Consider the following 16092-nt stretch of genomic DNA (forward strand, 5'->3'; position numbering starts at 1 on the left):
AAATGAACAACAACAACAACAACAACAACAACAACAACAACAACAACAACAACAACAACAACAACAACAACAACAACAACAAGAAACGCTATCTATGCCAAAATGAAGAAGAAGAAGAAGAAGAAGAAGAAGAAGAAGAAGAAGAAGAAGAAGAAGAAGAAGAAGAAAAAGAAGAAGAAGCAGAAGAAGAAGAAGAAGAAGAAGAACAACAACAACAACAACAACAACAACAACAACAACAACAACAACAACAACAACAACAACAACAAGAAACAATAACTATGCCAAAATGAAGATGGAAGTGAGCATTCGTGCTGCAATTAAATGTACAATCAATAAGCAAACAAAACTAAAGTGTTCAAAATTCACACAACAGCTTTCAAATCCTACCATTTCAGACCAACGCCGATCTAAAGGAAGAGATGCTATCAGCTCTGTTGAGCAAACGCCCCAACCAAACGTCAGACCAAGGCTGCGCGAAGGTAACAAAAAGAGAATTTCTTTCTCCTTCTGGGGAGAAATGTTAACTGAATTACTACACCATCGCTCTAACTCTCGAAGGAGCAGATCTTGCCATTCTGTCAACCGCTGTCACGCCCGCTCTTGCCTTCTGCCACTTTCGTGTCGTCTTCCCCCTCCACATATAGAACGCACGCACGAACGCATACACACACACTCACACACACACACACACGCGCGCTCGCGTACGCACACAAGCACAGTTTCCCCTTTGCCCAAACATCCTTGAGAATGTGATATTGAGACGGCAAGGCAGGGAAGATATGAAGCGGCTTGACAAATTGAGAGAGAGAGAGAGAGAGAGAGAGAGAGAGAGAGAAGAGAGAGGGAGAGACAGAGACAGAGGGAGAGAGACAGAGGGAGAGAGAGACAGAGGGAGAGAGAGAGAGGAAGAGAGAGAGAGACAGAGACAGAGAGAGACAGAGAGACAGAGAGAGAGAGGAAGAGAGAGAGAGAGAGAGAGAGAGAGAGAGAGAGAGAGAGAAAGAGAGAGAGAGAGAGAGAGAGAGAGAGAGAGAGAGAGAGATCACTTGAGAGAGAGAGGGAAAACGAGAGGGAGAGAGCGAGAGCGAGACGGAGATAAAGACAGGCAGAGAGAGATATAGACAACAAGACAGAGACAGACAGACAGACAGACAGACAGACAGGGACATAGAAACAAACAAGCTGGCGGACAGAAAGGGAGCGCGAGCAAGACAAACCGAGGGACAGAGAGGTATGAGGAAGAGCGTGACACAAAAAGTGTAAACGCAGCCATTTAAAAGCGAGGAAGAGATCGGGTCGATATTGTGAAGACAGAAGCGACACAAACCACACTGGAAATGAGTCCCACACGGAATGAAATCCTTTCTTTCACACTCTTGACAGCCAGACAGCATCTAAGACTAGGAGAGGACAGAGGTGGGGGAGAGAGAGAGAGAGAGAGAGAGAGAGAGAGAGAGAGAGAGAGAGAGAGAGAGAGAGAGAGAGAGAGAGAGAGAGAGAGAAAAGAGAGACGGAGAGACAGACAGACAGAGACATAGAAAGAGAGAGAGAGAGAGAGAGAGAGAGAGAGAGAGAGAGAAAGAGAGAGAAAGAGAGACCCAGATAGACAGATATACAGATTAACAAATACAAATAGACTCGCGCTTGTTTGTGGTTGTGTGCTTGCGTGATTGGGTTGAGTGGTCGTGCACATCAGTTTAACACTTCAAAAAAAGCAGAAAAAGCTGACTTTACATTGTGTAAGAGAATCTACCAAAGACAGAGAGCGACAGAGTGATAGAGAGAGAAAGAGAGAGCGAGCTAGAGAGGGAGAGAGTATTCTGTATCTCCCGTGGTTGTATTTGGTATTAGTGCTTTCACCGGTATAGTATCGGTTTCTTATAGTCCCAGTTTCGATCCCGTCTGTGGGTGGAATCACCCTCATGGGGTTAATTTAGGAGACATCAGTGCTGGCGGTTGGTGTGTGTGTGGGTGTGTGTGTGTGTGTGAGTGTGTGTGTGTGTGTGTGTGTACCCATGTTTCCACAGGTTTGGTTGCCTAAATCACCATAAGGCAACTATCCACACGTGGATGGCAACCTAAACTCTGGATGGCAACCTAATTGTGTGGATGCTCGCTTCATTTAACACCGTTAAATTGACTTTTTTGACGGAAAGAATGTCATAACAATGTTCAAAACGACATTCTTTCCGTCCTCTATAGGCGACGAAATAGGTCAAATTTTGTGCATTTTTTAGTGCAAAATTCTTCGATGCCGGAGCGAGTACTGCACCCAGTGCTGTTGTAGTGCAAGTGCACTAGAAAGGCACTACACCCAGTGCCGCCTCTTAGGTAACCATCCACACTTTAGGTATGTGTGTGTGTGTGTGTGTGTGGTGTGTGTGTGTGTGTGTGTGTGTGTGTGTGTGTGTGTGTGTGTGTGAGAGACGCTGGAAAGACTGTGCCTGTAAAGTGCTGTTCAAATGGCAGACTTTCTACCAACTTTCCCCCGACTTTCAAGCGATTTTAGTCGGCTCCAAGCTTCAATTCAAAATCGCTGCCGATGTGAACCATGCCCACGCTTAAATCTGGCCTAAATCGAACCTAAATCGTCAAAGCCGTTCTAATGGCAGGTGTTCCCCGACTTGGCCCTGACCACTCGGGAGCGATTTCAAACCGACACCAGTTGGGGAAAAGTTGGTTGAAAGTCTGTCATGTGACCGGCACTTAATAGTAAGTACTTGAGCATCACATCGTTCGACAAACGAACGACGCGCAGTCATAGGAAGGTTCATATGTAACTAGCTAGGCATTGGTTTAAGCAGTTATAGCTTCAAAATCTAATAACAAAAGCCAACCAAAGATAACATAAATGAATAGTTCCTTCTTTCGTGGTCTTGTTCACGTTTTGAAATTGTGTCATAAATCTTAACATTCGGTCAACCATAGAGGCACGTGCACCTGTTAAGTTTGGCAAGCACTTTCTGTCAAACGGCAGGCATTATTCCATTGGTTACAGTTTTGATTTGCCTAAAAAGTCTCCAAGATTACATATTTTCCCAGTCATTCGTACTGTGTTCGACGTCGATCCTTTTACTTCTTTACCAGTGGTTTTATCATCTCTTTAGCGCAGAAAAAAACTCAACAACGACAGTTACTCGAGGCAGAGGGCGGCGCGGATGAAAAGAAATGATCATAAATGAACACACACACACACACACACACACACCCACACACATACACACACACACACACACATACACACACCCACACCCACACATACACTCACACACCGACACACACACACACATATATACACACACCCAAACACACACCGACACACACACACACACACACACACACACACAAACATTCCTCACTAGGTCGTCCTTGCCTCCCCCTCCCGCCCCCCCCCCCCCCCGCCCCCCCCCGAAGTCTCCTACTCAATCCGGTCGTGCATACACCCAACACACTCTCTGGTGATCGATTATGGCTCTCCAGGCTTTGCATCTATCTGCGTGGAAAGGTCAAGAGAAGAAAAATGGGACACAGATTGCACGCTGGTGGGCCATCAGCAATTTCGAGACCCACCTTCACACCTGCGAATATATCCACCCCTGGCCCCTGACCAGTTATTAATAGACTGTACGGAGGAACACGCGGGCGGGGGATCCAGAGGTGTACGGAACCGTCAACAGACACACAGATGCGTGTGCATGCAAACAGGTACCAATGTACACCCACGCAGACACACTCGTCGACTTCAGGACGATAAACTTATGTTTCATCCCCCCCCCCCTCCCGATGTACACCCCTATGACTCATTAAAACACAGAACACGCCACACTCTCAATGTACTATCTTATGACAAAAACTCAATAGCAAACAAACAAACAAAAACAAACAGAAAGGACACACACAAATCACCCATTATCTTACCTTCAACAACGTTCTTGGTGAGGATGCCAAGGACGTTAATTTCCTGTTTCATTCTGTACCCTTCCCATCCACACCCGTATAACCCCTACAAAAAATACACAGTACGCCACACACTCAATGCAAAAATAGCATGGGGAAATTCCATAACAAAAAACAAAACAAAAGGCACACAAAAATCACCCCTCATCTTACCCTCGACAACGTTCATGGTGAGGAACCTGAGCACGAGGAGGTTCATGGCGGCGGAGAGCACGGTGAGGCCGATGAGGATGAAGATGAGAGAGAAGGCAACGTAGTCCGGCCTGTTGGTCAACATGTTGTCCTTCTGGAGCGCCACGAAGTCCCCGAACCCGATGGTGGCGAAGGTGATGAAGCAGTAGTAGAACGAGTCGATGTAGTACCAGCCCTGGGCAAAGAAAAACACAAATTGAACAAGGGTTGACCATAACGGGTCAAAACGCCGCCATGTGATGAAACGGGGGTGGGACATGGTTACAGTCAAACAGTTGACCCGTGTCCGTCCCAGGCCGGATTTCAAACCGGCCGCGACCTTTAGTCACGCAAAACTTGTTCAATCCATATTCAGAGAGAGAGAGAGGGAGAGAGAGAGAGAGAGAGAGAGAGAGAGAGAGAGAGAGAGAGAGAGAGAGAGAGAGAGAGAGAGAGAGAGAGAGAGAGAAAGAGAGAGAGAGAGAGAGAGAGAGAGTAGTCACCGACAGAGAGGGGAAGCTAATTTGTTTGTTTGTTTGTTTGCTTAACGCCCAGCCGACCACGAAGGGCCATAGAGGGGAAGCTAAGAGAACAGAGACAGACAGACAAGGAATAAGATGAAATTGTTTTTATATCGATTTAGGAAATGTAATTTTAATCATAATTTTTATATTTTTAAAATTTGAGAGCTTGTTTTTAATCCGAATATAACATATTTATATGTTTTTGGCCCTGAATCTCTACTACCTTCTAAAACGTTCCTAAGGAAGGGAGATAACTCAAATCAAAAGTTATTTTTCAGCAAACTGAGTATGTTGATTTTTACACTGTCTGATTCTTATCTATACATATAAATAAAAGAGAGTGTCTGTCTGTCTGTGTGTGTGTGTGTCTGTGGTCGCCATACCTCTGAGATGGCAAGAGGCAGGAACAAGATAGTGTGCACGTACACTCCCTAGGTGCCGCAGATGTGCACCTGGGTTTTAGTTTCTTGATTCATTGTTTCCTTTCTCAGATTATGGACCTCCCATTTATTGAATACAGCCTATATGGTGCAAGACCAGTTCAGTGCCTACTGTTCACCTGTAGCAAGCACATCATGCCAGTGATATATGAGACTTGCTATTGCCCCTATGAGGGGAAGAAATGAAGAATGAAAAATTAACTGGACAGTTCCGGAAATTTCTAGAAGGTAAGGGAGATAACTGTTCACCTGTAGCAAGCACATCATGCCAGTGATATTAGAGACTTGCTATTGCTCCTATGAGGGGAAGAAATGAAGAATGAAAAATTAACTGGACAGTTCCGGAAATTTCTAGAAGGTAAGGGAGATAACTCTTTTTTGTCTGTGGTCGCCATACCTCTGAGATGGCAAGAGGCAGGAACAAGATAGTGTGCACGTACACTCCCTTGGTGCCGCAGATGAGCACCTGGGTTTTAGTTTCTTGATTCATTGTTTCCTTTCTCTCACATTATGGTCCTCCCATTTATTGAATACAGCCTATATGGTGCAAGACCAGTTCAGTGCCTACTGTTCACCTGTAGCAAGCACATCATGTCAGTGATATTAGAGACTCGCTATAATTGCTCCTATGAGGGGAAGAAATGAAGAATGAAAAATTAACTGGACAGTTCCGGAAATTTCTAGAAGGTAAGGGAGATAACTCTTTTTTGTCTGTGGTCGCCATACCTCTTAGAAGGCAAGAGGCAGGAACAAGATAGTGTGCACGTACACTCCCTAGGTGCCGCAGATGTGCACCTGGGTTTTAGTTTCTTGATTCATTGTTTCCTTTCTCAGATTATGGACCTCCCATTTATTGAATACAGCCTATATGGTGCAAGACCAGTTCAGTGCCTACTGTTCACCTGTAGCAAGCACATCATGCCAGTGATATTAAAGACTCGCTATTGCTCCTATGAGGGGAAGAAATGAAGAATGAAAAATTAACTGGACAGTTCCGGAAATTTCTAGAAGGTAAGGGAGATAACTGTTCACCTGTAGCAAGCACATCATGCCAGTGATATTAGAGATAACTCTTTTTTGTATCCAAACAAAGGAGGTAAAGCTAATCATAATGGGATAGCGAGCGTCTTAAATTGCAACAGGGCTCCGCTTACTCCCGGGCGAAGAGAAAGAGAGTGTCTGTCTGTGTGTGTGTGTGTGTGTGTGTGTGTGTGTGTGTGTGTGTGTGTGTGTGTCTGTCTGTCTGTGGTCGCCATACCTCTGAGATGGCAAGAGGCAGGAACAAGATAGTGTGCACGTACACTCCCTAGGTGCCGCAGATGTGCACCTGGGTTTTAGTTTCTTGATTCATTGTTTCCTTTCTCAGATTATGGACCTCCCATTTATTGAATACAGCCTATATGGTGCAAGACCAGTTCAGTGCCTACTGTTCACCTGTAGCAAGCACATCATGCCAGTGATATTAGAGACTCGCTATTGCTCCTATGAGGGGAAGAAATGAAGAAAGAAAAATTAACTGGACAGTTCCGGAAATTTCTAGAAGGTAAGGGAGATAACTCTTTTTTTGTATCCAAACAAAGGAGGTAAAGCTAATGATAATGGGATAGCGAGCGTCTTAAATTGCTACAGGGCTCCGCTTACTCCCGGGCGAAGCCGGGCTTAACTGCTAGTAATAACATAAGACCAAAACATTATTTGGCAAACGAGTCCGTACCACGGAACCACACACACCAATAAAACAAACTCCACTGTCACCGCCCAACGAAGCATCCAAATATCGGAGCACGTAAAATGAAATTGAACAAAAGCATGGCGGCTGCCAAACCAAAACACTGATCTAAAAATATAGATCAGTGAACCAAAAAGGGGAAAGGGAAGTAACCTGCGGGAATTCCCGCACACGTCAGTGGGTTTCGTCCCCTGGCTCGGTTTGTCCGTTAAAAGCTAATATCTTCCGTTTGACTACCGTTAGGAATGTATTTTATTGCATACAAAAAACAAGTCGTGTAAGGCGAAAATACAATATTTAGTCAAGTAGCTGTCGAACTCACAGAATGAAACTGAACGCAACGCAACGCAGCAAGACCGTATACTCGTAGCATCGTCACTCCACCGCCCGTGGCAAAGGCAGTGCACGTGGAATTGACAAGAAGAGCGGGGTATTCGTTGCGCTGAGAAGGATAGCACGCTTTTCTGTACCTCTCTTCGTTTTAACTTTCTGAGCGTGTTTTTAATCCAAACATATCATATCTATATATTTTTGGAATCAGGAACCGACAAGGAATAAGATGAAAGTGTTTTTAAATTGATTTCGAAAAAAACATTTTGATAATAATTTTTATATATTTAATTTTCAGAGCTTGTTTTTAATCCGAATATAACATATTTATATGTTTTTGGAATCAGCAAATGATGGAGAATAAGATAAACGTAAATTTGGATCGTTTTATAAATTTTTCTTTTTCTTTTACAATTTTCAGATTTTTAATGACCAAAGTCATTAATTAATTTTTAAGCCACCAAGCTGAAATGCAATACCGAACCCCGGGCTTCGTCGAAGAGTACTTGACCAAAATTTCAACCAATTTGGTTGAAAAATGAGGGCGTGACAGTGCCGCCTCAACTTTCACGAAAAGCCGGATATGACGTCATCAAAGACATTTATCAAAAAAATGAAAAAAACGTTCGGGGATTTCATACCCAGGAACTCTCATGTCAAATTTCATAAAGATCGGTCTAGTAGTTTAGTCTGAATCGCTCTACACACACACACACACACACAGACACACACACAGACACACACACACACACACACGCACGCACATACACCACGACCCTCGTTTCGATTCCCCCTCGATGTTAAAATATTTAGTCAAAACTTGACTAAATATAACAAAGCCTATTCCTAACCATTTCACAAAATTTGAGCTTAATTGACCCAGAGATACAAGTCTTACCCGACAAACACCGACCGACTGACCGCCCGCCCGCCTCAAACAAACAAACAAACAGACAGAGCGAATCCAGTAAGCCCCCCATTATTCTAATGGCGGCTTAAAAAGTGATCCCGGGCTGAGGTGCATGAGAAAGTTAACAACCCGGTGGGAGCCAGTCGCGGTGTTGGATTGGTTGAAATTGAGATTTGTTGTGATTTCAACCAATCAGACACCGCGGTTTGTTCTCATTCGCTTGAGTGTCACACGCTTTCGCTTCGTGAAACTTAGCTCTGGTCAGACAGACAGACAGACAGACAGACAGACAGAGGCACGAACACACAAACACACATATATATATACACACACACGAACACACACACGAACACACACACACACAAACGAAAACACACACACACACACGAACACACGCTGCTGCAAATCGTTGCAATCGACGTAATTGGTTCACAAACATTAGCTGTTTTCTCAGAAAACGTCAAGAGGCGGGAGCAGGGAGAAGCAACATCAGCCAGTGGCTTAGAGCAACAGTGTGTGTGTGTGTGTGTGTGTGTGTGTGTGTGTGTGTGTGTGTGTGTGTGTTTGTGTGTGTGTGTGGTGGTGTTTGTGTGTGTGAATAGAGTAATGAATAGAATAATGTTTATTGTCATGTACCAGTAAAGTTATTGACACAACAAACAACAAATAATGCATTATACAATGCTAAAACAATCCGTAACAAATTTGCCAAGACGAACTTGAACTTCGTCTTCTAAAAATAAGTTACTTGGATTTTTGTTAGCATATTTCATATTGATATGTGAAGCATCTTCTTTAAATTCATCCCTTAATTTAACATATTTATTGCATTTATCTAGAAAATGTATTTCATCTTCTATGACATTGCATTCAATACAAAGACGATTTTCTTTAGGCAGGGCCGGACTACCGGGGGGGTTATGGGGGTTGCGCAACCCCCCCCCTAGCCTAAACATGTACCTTACTTATTTAATTTTTTTTTATTATTGCTTATTTTATGCCGTTTCATGCAAGGAGCGACCATTTTCCTATCTCAGAATATGACCTACCCGTCAGCTTCAGGGGGCTTCGCCCCCTGACCCCCACAACGAGGGGTGGGTGGGTGGGTTCTAGGGTTTTCGGCCCCCCCCCCCAGCCAAAAAATAAAAATATTGAATGAGGTATGCATTTCTTTATTTTACATTGAGTTTCAATTTTTGGGGTATTAATCAGTGACAAAATCTGCTGCCTGAAACTGGTAATGATCATCCTCAGAATGCACCAGATTGCACCATTTTGCATCCTTTTTTTCAAAATTTTCCGGGGGGGCATGCCCCCGGACCCCCCTAGCAAGCTAGGCGCTTCGCGCCGTCGGCTCGGCGCTTCGCGCCTTCACACACATATCTTCACAATATACTTTTGAAAAAAACCAGTCATAAAATGAGCTGATCCGCCCCTGCCGCCAGGGGGGACATCCCCCTGGGCCACCACTGGCAACCCCCCCCCTCCTCTTCGCCTAGTCCGGCCCTGTTAGGGATATTCTGATGTCTTCCACTTTCAATTTTTAGACAATGTGTGCTAGTCCTTAATCTGCTTAACATCTTTCTGTGTTTATTATTCTTAATTTGTATTAAGTATGACTGCATTTCGTAAGATTTACTGATCATAGAATAAAACTTAAGTCTGGAATATGTATCTGATTTTTCTTTTGTCCAGTATCTTATATATTCCTCTTGTTGTTTTTTGTCAATGGCAAACTTTAATTTGTGTACATTTAATGTAGATTGGTTATGCCAAACGTGACTAAAACCTAAATTACAAAGAGATTGTCTAACAAATTGTAGCCATGGCGTTTCTGTCGGATGGTGCAACATTGAGTCATATAATTGATGTATATACGAATCTTGTTTGGAGTCTAGAATATGCGCCCAGAATGCTATTGTTTGTGATAACATTTTTAATCCTAAAGGGAACCTTCCTAAAGTGTGTGTGTGTGAGTATGTGTGTGTGTGTGTGTGTGTGTGTGTGCGTGTGTGTGAGTGTGTGTGTGTTTGTGTGTGTGTATGTGTATGTGTGTGCGTGTGTGTGTGTGTGTGCGTGCGTACGTGCGTGTATGCGTGCGTGCGGGCGGGCTTGGTGCGTGCGTGTGCGTGCGTGCGCTTGTGTTAGTGTGTGCGTGCATACCTACGTGCGTATGTTTCTTTCGAACTCGCATATACCGTACGGTACTTTCTTCCTTCACATCTTCTGCAAACGTCTACGATCCGATGCGCCAAGCCGATTGTCAACGAACCGTTAACGCAATTATACCACAGAGTCACTCTGCTATAAACTAATTAGGTATAATCTGATTTCATTATTTTCCGTCATTTAGCATAAAATCATTACAAAGATGATCGAATCCATCGACCGCAATATTTTTCATAACCACGGCAACCGCACAAAGCCCCAATCAGTTAGCAATTACAAGCACGTAGATCGATGCTTCCACCAGCCATCCCCCGCTAGCGATAACAAATTACAGGGGATGGAAGACCGAAGGAAGGGGAGTGGGGAAGGGGTTGACGTTGCCTGTGTTTTCTAAACATTCCCTCTTCAGTCCCTTTCTTTCTGTCGCCTTTGAGGGAGAGGGGGGGGGGGGGGGGGGCGCAAGTTTAAGTTTCCTCAACAATCATCTCTACCCCCTTGAACCCCTCCCTTCTTTCTCGTTTAGTACCGTAGAAAGACCTTTGCTAACTCAGGATAGTTGATTATAGTGCGGTCTAGCCTGACATGAAATAACTATCCGAGATTCAGAATTTAAAAAAACCCAAGCAAGTTAAGTTGTTGGAACGTTTTTTGATTCTGAATTTCGGACCGTTGGCAGTTTCTTTGTTTTTGGATTTATCAGAGATTCAAAATTCACCTTGGCACATCAGTGTAAAAGTCTAACATAACAATAAATAATTATACAAGAAATTAATAAAGTACTATCCATAATAGTATCCGAGATTCAAAATTCACCTTGGCACATCAGGGTAAAAGTCTAGCATAACAATAAATAATTATCTAAGAAATAAATAAAGTACTATCCAAGATCCCATATCAATCTTAGCACATCTTGGTAATGACAAGACCACTGCAGTCTGACATGACATGGAATAACTGTCGGTCAGCATCGTGAACTTCCGCCTCACATTCTGCACTAACTATGTCACACCGCTTAAAAACACTGACATAGTTATTTCCGAACATCGTGCACTTCCGCCTCACATTGTGGGCGCTAACTCTACCACATCGCTTGACAATGAGTTATTTCCGAACATCGTGCACTTCCGCCTCACATTGTGGGCGCCAACTCTACCACATCGCTTGACAATCCTGACAGAGTTATTTCCAAACATCGTGCATTTCCGCCTCACATTGTGTGGCGCTCACTCTGCCACACCGCTTGAAAATACTGACAGAGTTATTTCCAAACATCGTGCATTTCCGCCTCACATTGTGGGGCGCTCACTCTGCCACACCGCTTGAAAATACTGACAGAGTTATTTCCGAAGATCGTCTACTACTCTATAGAGTCTACATTTAGCTCTTGTTGTCTCGCTTAGCCTTGGGCGTAATGTGTACAACACCAAATCTCCTGATTAACAACGCTCTCAGTCCGCAGCAGGTGATAACATTATTCCCCGTCTACCATCAGTTGTCGGACACATTGCAATTAGTGCTAATGGCAATGTCTTATGATTTCGCGAGGCAATTGTCCGGAGGGCAATTAGCGGTCTGCTACTACCATGGTTTCGTGAGGCATCTTACTGCAGTGCATACATTTGAATATGTGCTTTGTGGACATTCAATATGAGGCTTATATCAATCAATATGAGGCCTATATCGCGCGTATTCCGTGGGTACAGTTCTAAGCGCAGGGATTTATTTTTTTATTTTCATTTTATGCAATTTATATCGCACACATATTCAAGGAGCAGGGATTTATTTATGCCGTGTGAGATGGAATTATTTTACACAATACATCACGCATTCACATCGGCCAGCAGATCGCAGCCATTTCGGCGCATATCCTACTTTTCACGGCCTATTATTCCAAGTCACACGGGTATTTTGGTGGACATTTTTATCTATGCCTATACAATTTTGCCAGGAAAGACCCTTTTGTCAATCGTGGGATCTTTAACGTGCACACCCCAATGTAGAGTACACGAAGGGACCTCGGTTTTTCGTCTCATCCGAAAGACTAGCACTTGAACTCACCACCTAGGTTAGGAAAGGGGGGAGAAAATTGCTAACGCCCTGACCCAGGGTCGAACTCGCAACCTCTCGCTTCCGAGCGCAAGTGCGTTACCACTCGGCCACCCATTACTGAAGCTCTAGTGAGGAGTTTGTTTATTTTGGTAGAATATGACAATGAGGCAGTTGTTTCTCTCTATGTCGGTGTATCTGTTCTACTCTTTCTCTCTATGTCGGTGTATCTGTTCTACTCTTTCTCTCTCTCTGTATCTCTCGCTGCAGCGTCTTTGCCTGTCGCTCTTTCCCGCCGCATTGCCCCCGCATTGCGCGATTATCATTTAAAGCATTCGTTTGGAAAGCCGTTTGATAATTTTAGCGAGAGGAAATACTTCTTTAGGGAGTCTGTATCACTTTAGAAACGCTCTTTATCGATTCACGAACGTTGTCCTCTAATCGACTCTTATGCAAAGAACAATCCGTTGGCATTAAGGGAGACAGGTAACACGCAACAAAGAAAGTGATCATGACGTCAAGAGACGGAACCATGCAACACATCGATGGCAACAGAAACATGGTCTGACGTCACCAGAGGACCAACGTGACTTCTAAAAAGAAAAGAAACATTTTTACCAAAACAAGTTGAGGTGAGTGCAGGCTCCTTCCTTTTACATAATGGGCTTACATAACTTTACTGTTTTTTTAGGAACGGTAGGGTGGGAGGGCGGGCTATGGGGCTGGAGGTTGGGGTGGGTGGGGAGTGTGGAATTTAAAGGACCTGATTTTATTGACAGTGTCCCTTGCTTGTGACGTAACAGCTTGACGTTTCACGACGAAAGACACCGACTTGGCACAATGAACCCCCCCCCCCCCCAAAAAAAAAAAAAGTCCAGATAAGTACCACGAAGTCGTCATTATAAACGTTCTCGTATTTCAAATGTGCGATAAATGTTTCTGCAGTTTTGCAAATTTTAAACTAAAACGGCTCTGTGTCAAATGCAGCATTGATGCAACAAAGTTACATAGTGACCCCCCCCCCCTCCCCCCCAACTGAAATTCAAGTATCGGATCACACGCCCGACAGCTTTGTTGTAAGACAAAGATGTACACAAACAGGTGTGTTGAATCAACACAGTCGCACGGTGCAGCAATATATATGCTTATATAGGTTACACACTCCGAGTTCTGAATATCGTGCATATTTTTCCTAGGGTCGATTTGCAGGTGTTACCGAGCCTCTGGCGAGGTAATGCCTGAAAATCTACCCGAGGTAAAATATGCAAGACATTCAGGACTAAGTGTGTAAGCTTTTTATCCCCTGACCACGTTTTCATCAAAAACACCAACTTTTCCAACACAATCCTGCTCTTGCCTTTTTCTTTTAGCCGAGACCTTCCACAAAACAATATTCATGCGCGAAGCTAGTTCTCTTCCTTGCATCAATTACTGGATTTTAACAACAACAAATTAATAAAACAGAATGCCTACAGTTTCACTTATAGTTTTCTCTTGTCAAAAACGCTTAGTTAGATAATGGTGTTGCTGCTGAAATTGATCCACGATTATTTTGTTCGAGAGTTACCCGCCTTGAACTCTACACGGTGAGCTTTGGCCCGATGAGCTGCTTGTTGAAGACGCTTTCAGATTGAATATTAACCGCTAACTGTAACTGTAGTGCTTCAACAGCACAGTTTGGATAGTTAACAAATGCCGAAACTTGTCAGCAATACTTGAACTAACGACATTGTCTTAGATTGACTAAAAATGAGCTGAGTGCGTCACTGTAAACGTACGATAGAATCTTCGACAAGCGGAGTTCTCCCCCTTTTTTTCTTCTTCATTTTTCTCAAAAATGTTCTTGTTTTGAGTTTATAAATTACGTAATTATTTGGTAAAATATAATGTGACATTGCTGTCCTAGTTGAGCAAGTGGGCATTTATAGGTTGAATGGCATTTCGTCATTTATATCTAAAAAATAATAAAGGTGTTTCTAATCAATACGTTTTAGAAAGGCGACGAAGAGAGGATTTTTTTTTGCGACCGAAATTGGTAAACAACGAAAGTAGTGTCCCGATTATCATGAAAATACTCATGTAATACGCAGTATAATCACCTCCTCAGAAAACAGAGACAAAGAGGCAGGTCATGCGTGGATAAAAACCTGTCACTGCACGTGAGTATCCGCTGATCAGATAACACGCCTGACAGCTTTGTTGAAAGACAACGATGCACAAACAAGTAGCAATATAAACACTTCAACAAATATCCGATGATCAGATAACACGCCTGACAGCTTTGTTGAAAGACAACGATGCACATGAACAAGTAGCAATATAAACACTTCTGCAAATATCCGCTGATCGGATAATGCGCCTAACAGCTTGGTTGAAAGACGATGATGCACACACACAAACAGGTGTGTTGAATCAACATTGTCGCACAGTGTAGCAATATAAACCCTACACCGAATATCTCATAATCGGATAAATCGACCAACAGCTTTTTTGACAGAAAAATAGGTAGCAATGTAAGCCCTTCACCAAATACCCAATGATGAGATATGACACGCCCAACAGCTTTTTTGACAGACAATGATGCAAACAAAACAGGTAGCAATATAAACCCTTCACCAATGATCGGATAAAACGACGAACAGCTGCGTTGAATGACAATATTATTACACATATCGAGGTACAAGGACGTGAGAAAATAGAGGGTGGGTGCATGTTTGCTGGTGGATACAAAGAGGGCAATATTATATGCATCAATCGTGGTAACAGCTTGCTGCAGAGTTAACCATGTCGTCAAAATAACATTCTCTGACTCACAAGTGCAAGGCAGGTACGAGGAATCTGAACACAGAACCAGAGATAATGCCGAATGCAGAACTTTTATTTTTCTAGGAGTGTTAGTTGAACAGTGAAGCAGGGCGGTGTGCGACGACGCTACGAGAGTCAACTGGAAAATACCGGGCCCGACTAGGAAGGAGTTGTATTACGAGACTAAACAAGTTTACATTTCAACATTGTCCCTACGGACCTCCACACACGTGTACCACCTGTGCATCAAGAACCTTGATGCCGTTGCTGTGGAAGCGTATGTCTAGAAACTGTAGGAAGTCCTCAACGGCAGTCGTGGCACGTCATTGTCCGTTTCTTAGTGCTCACCCCCGAGATATTTCTTCATGTAACTGATTTGAAAAGGGGTGGTAGTTAGTTAGTTAGTTAGTTGTTGCTTTTTGGGTCCAGCGGACCATATAGGCCCAATCAGGACAAAAGGGGTGGTAGTTCTGAGTGCCCAATCTGGTCAATACAGCGGATGGTTCAGAAACGATCTCACAGCTGCATTCATGATTTGTTGCCATGGAAACCGAAAACTTTCGGTCAGGAGCGTAGTTGAAGGAACCACAACCCTTTGTGGGGCGTTCCTTGGTGCTTAGCCATCGTATGCTCTCTTATTTGTCTCAGAAGTATGGAATAGAATCTACCGGTTACTGTCTTACATTTTGGAAGAAATTCTTACAGGAATAACCCACCTGTGTCCAATAAACTGATGCCATCACCTTTGTTTCAAGGGAGGTGACCCTGGACTTCTTTGGTGGAGAATAACTTTGATGCCCCTACTGCATCAGCGGCTGCTTGGTTTCAGGCTGAAAGTGATGTAACCACGTTTCATCTGGAGAAACAAATCGGGACATACAATAATCTGGATCTGCTTCAAGTAAGCATAACATGTCGCCATGTTAAATCTGACCTGCTTCTGCTCTGGTGTAGAAGTTTGAGAACCAACCTTGATTAAACTTTCTTAATGGACTGCTATTTCCACAG

At 43.5% G+C, this 16092-nt stretch overlaps 1 protein-coding gene and 1 long non-coding RNA gene across 2 annotated transcripts in view; one reads left to right on the plus strand and one right to left on the minus strand.

Annotated features, from left to right (window-relative positions):
* The window catches only part of LOC138980145 (uncharacterized), a 431218-nt gene that overhangs the window by 220270 nt on the left and 194856 nt on the right, over positions 1–16092 (plus strand). The gene's annotated exons all lie outside the window — the stretch shown is intronic.
* Positions 1–16092, minus strand: part of LOC138980100 (two pore potassium channel protein sup-9-like) — a 44051-nt gene that overhangs the window by 9368 nt on the left and 18591 nt on the right. Inside the window, exon 3 of the mRNA XM_070352907.1 lies at positions 4114–4327. Coding sequence (XP_070209008.1) covers positions 4114–4327 — 214 coding nt within the window. The remainder of the gene's footprint in view (positions 1–4113; positions 4328–16092) is intronic.

This window comes from Littorina saxatilis, linkage group LG11 (genome assembly GCF_037325665.1).
Source record: "Littorina saxatilis isolate snail1 linkage group LG11, US_GU_Lsax_2.0, whole genome shotgun sequence".
Taxonomy (NCBI): Eukaryota; Metazoa; Mollusca; class Gastropoda; order Littorinimorpha; family Littorinidae; genus Littorina; species Littorina saxatilis.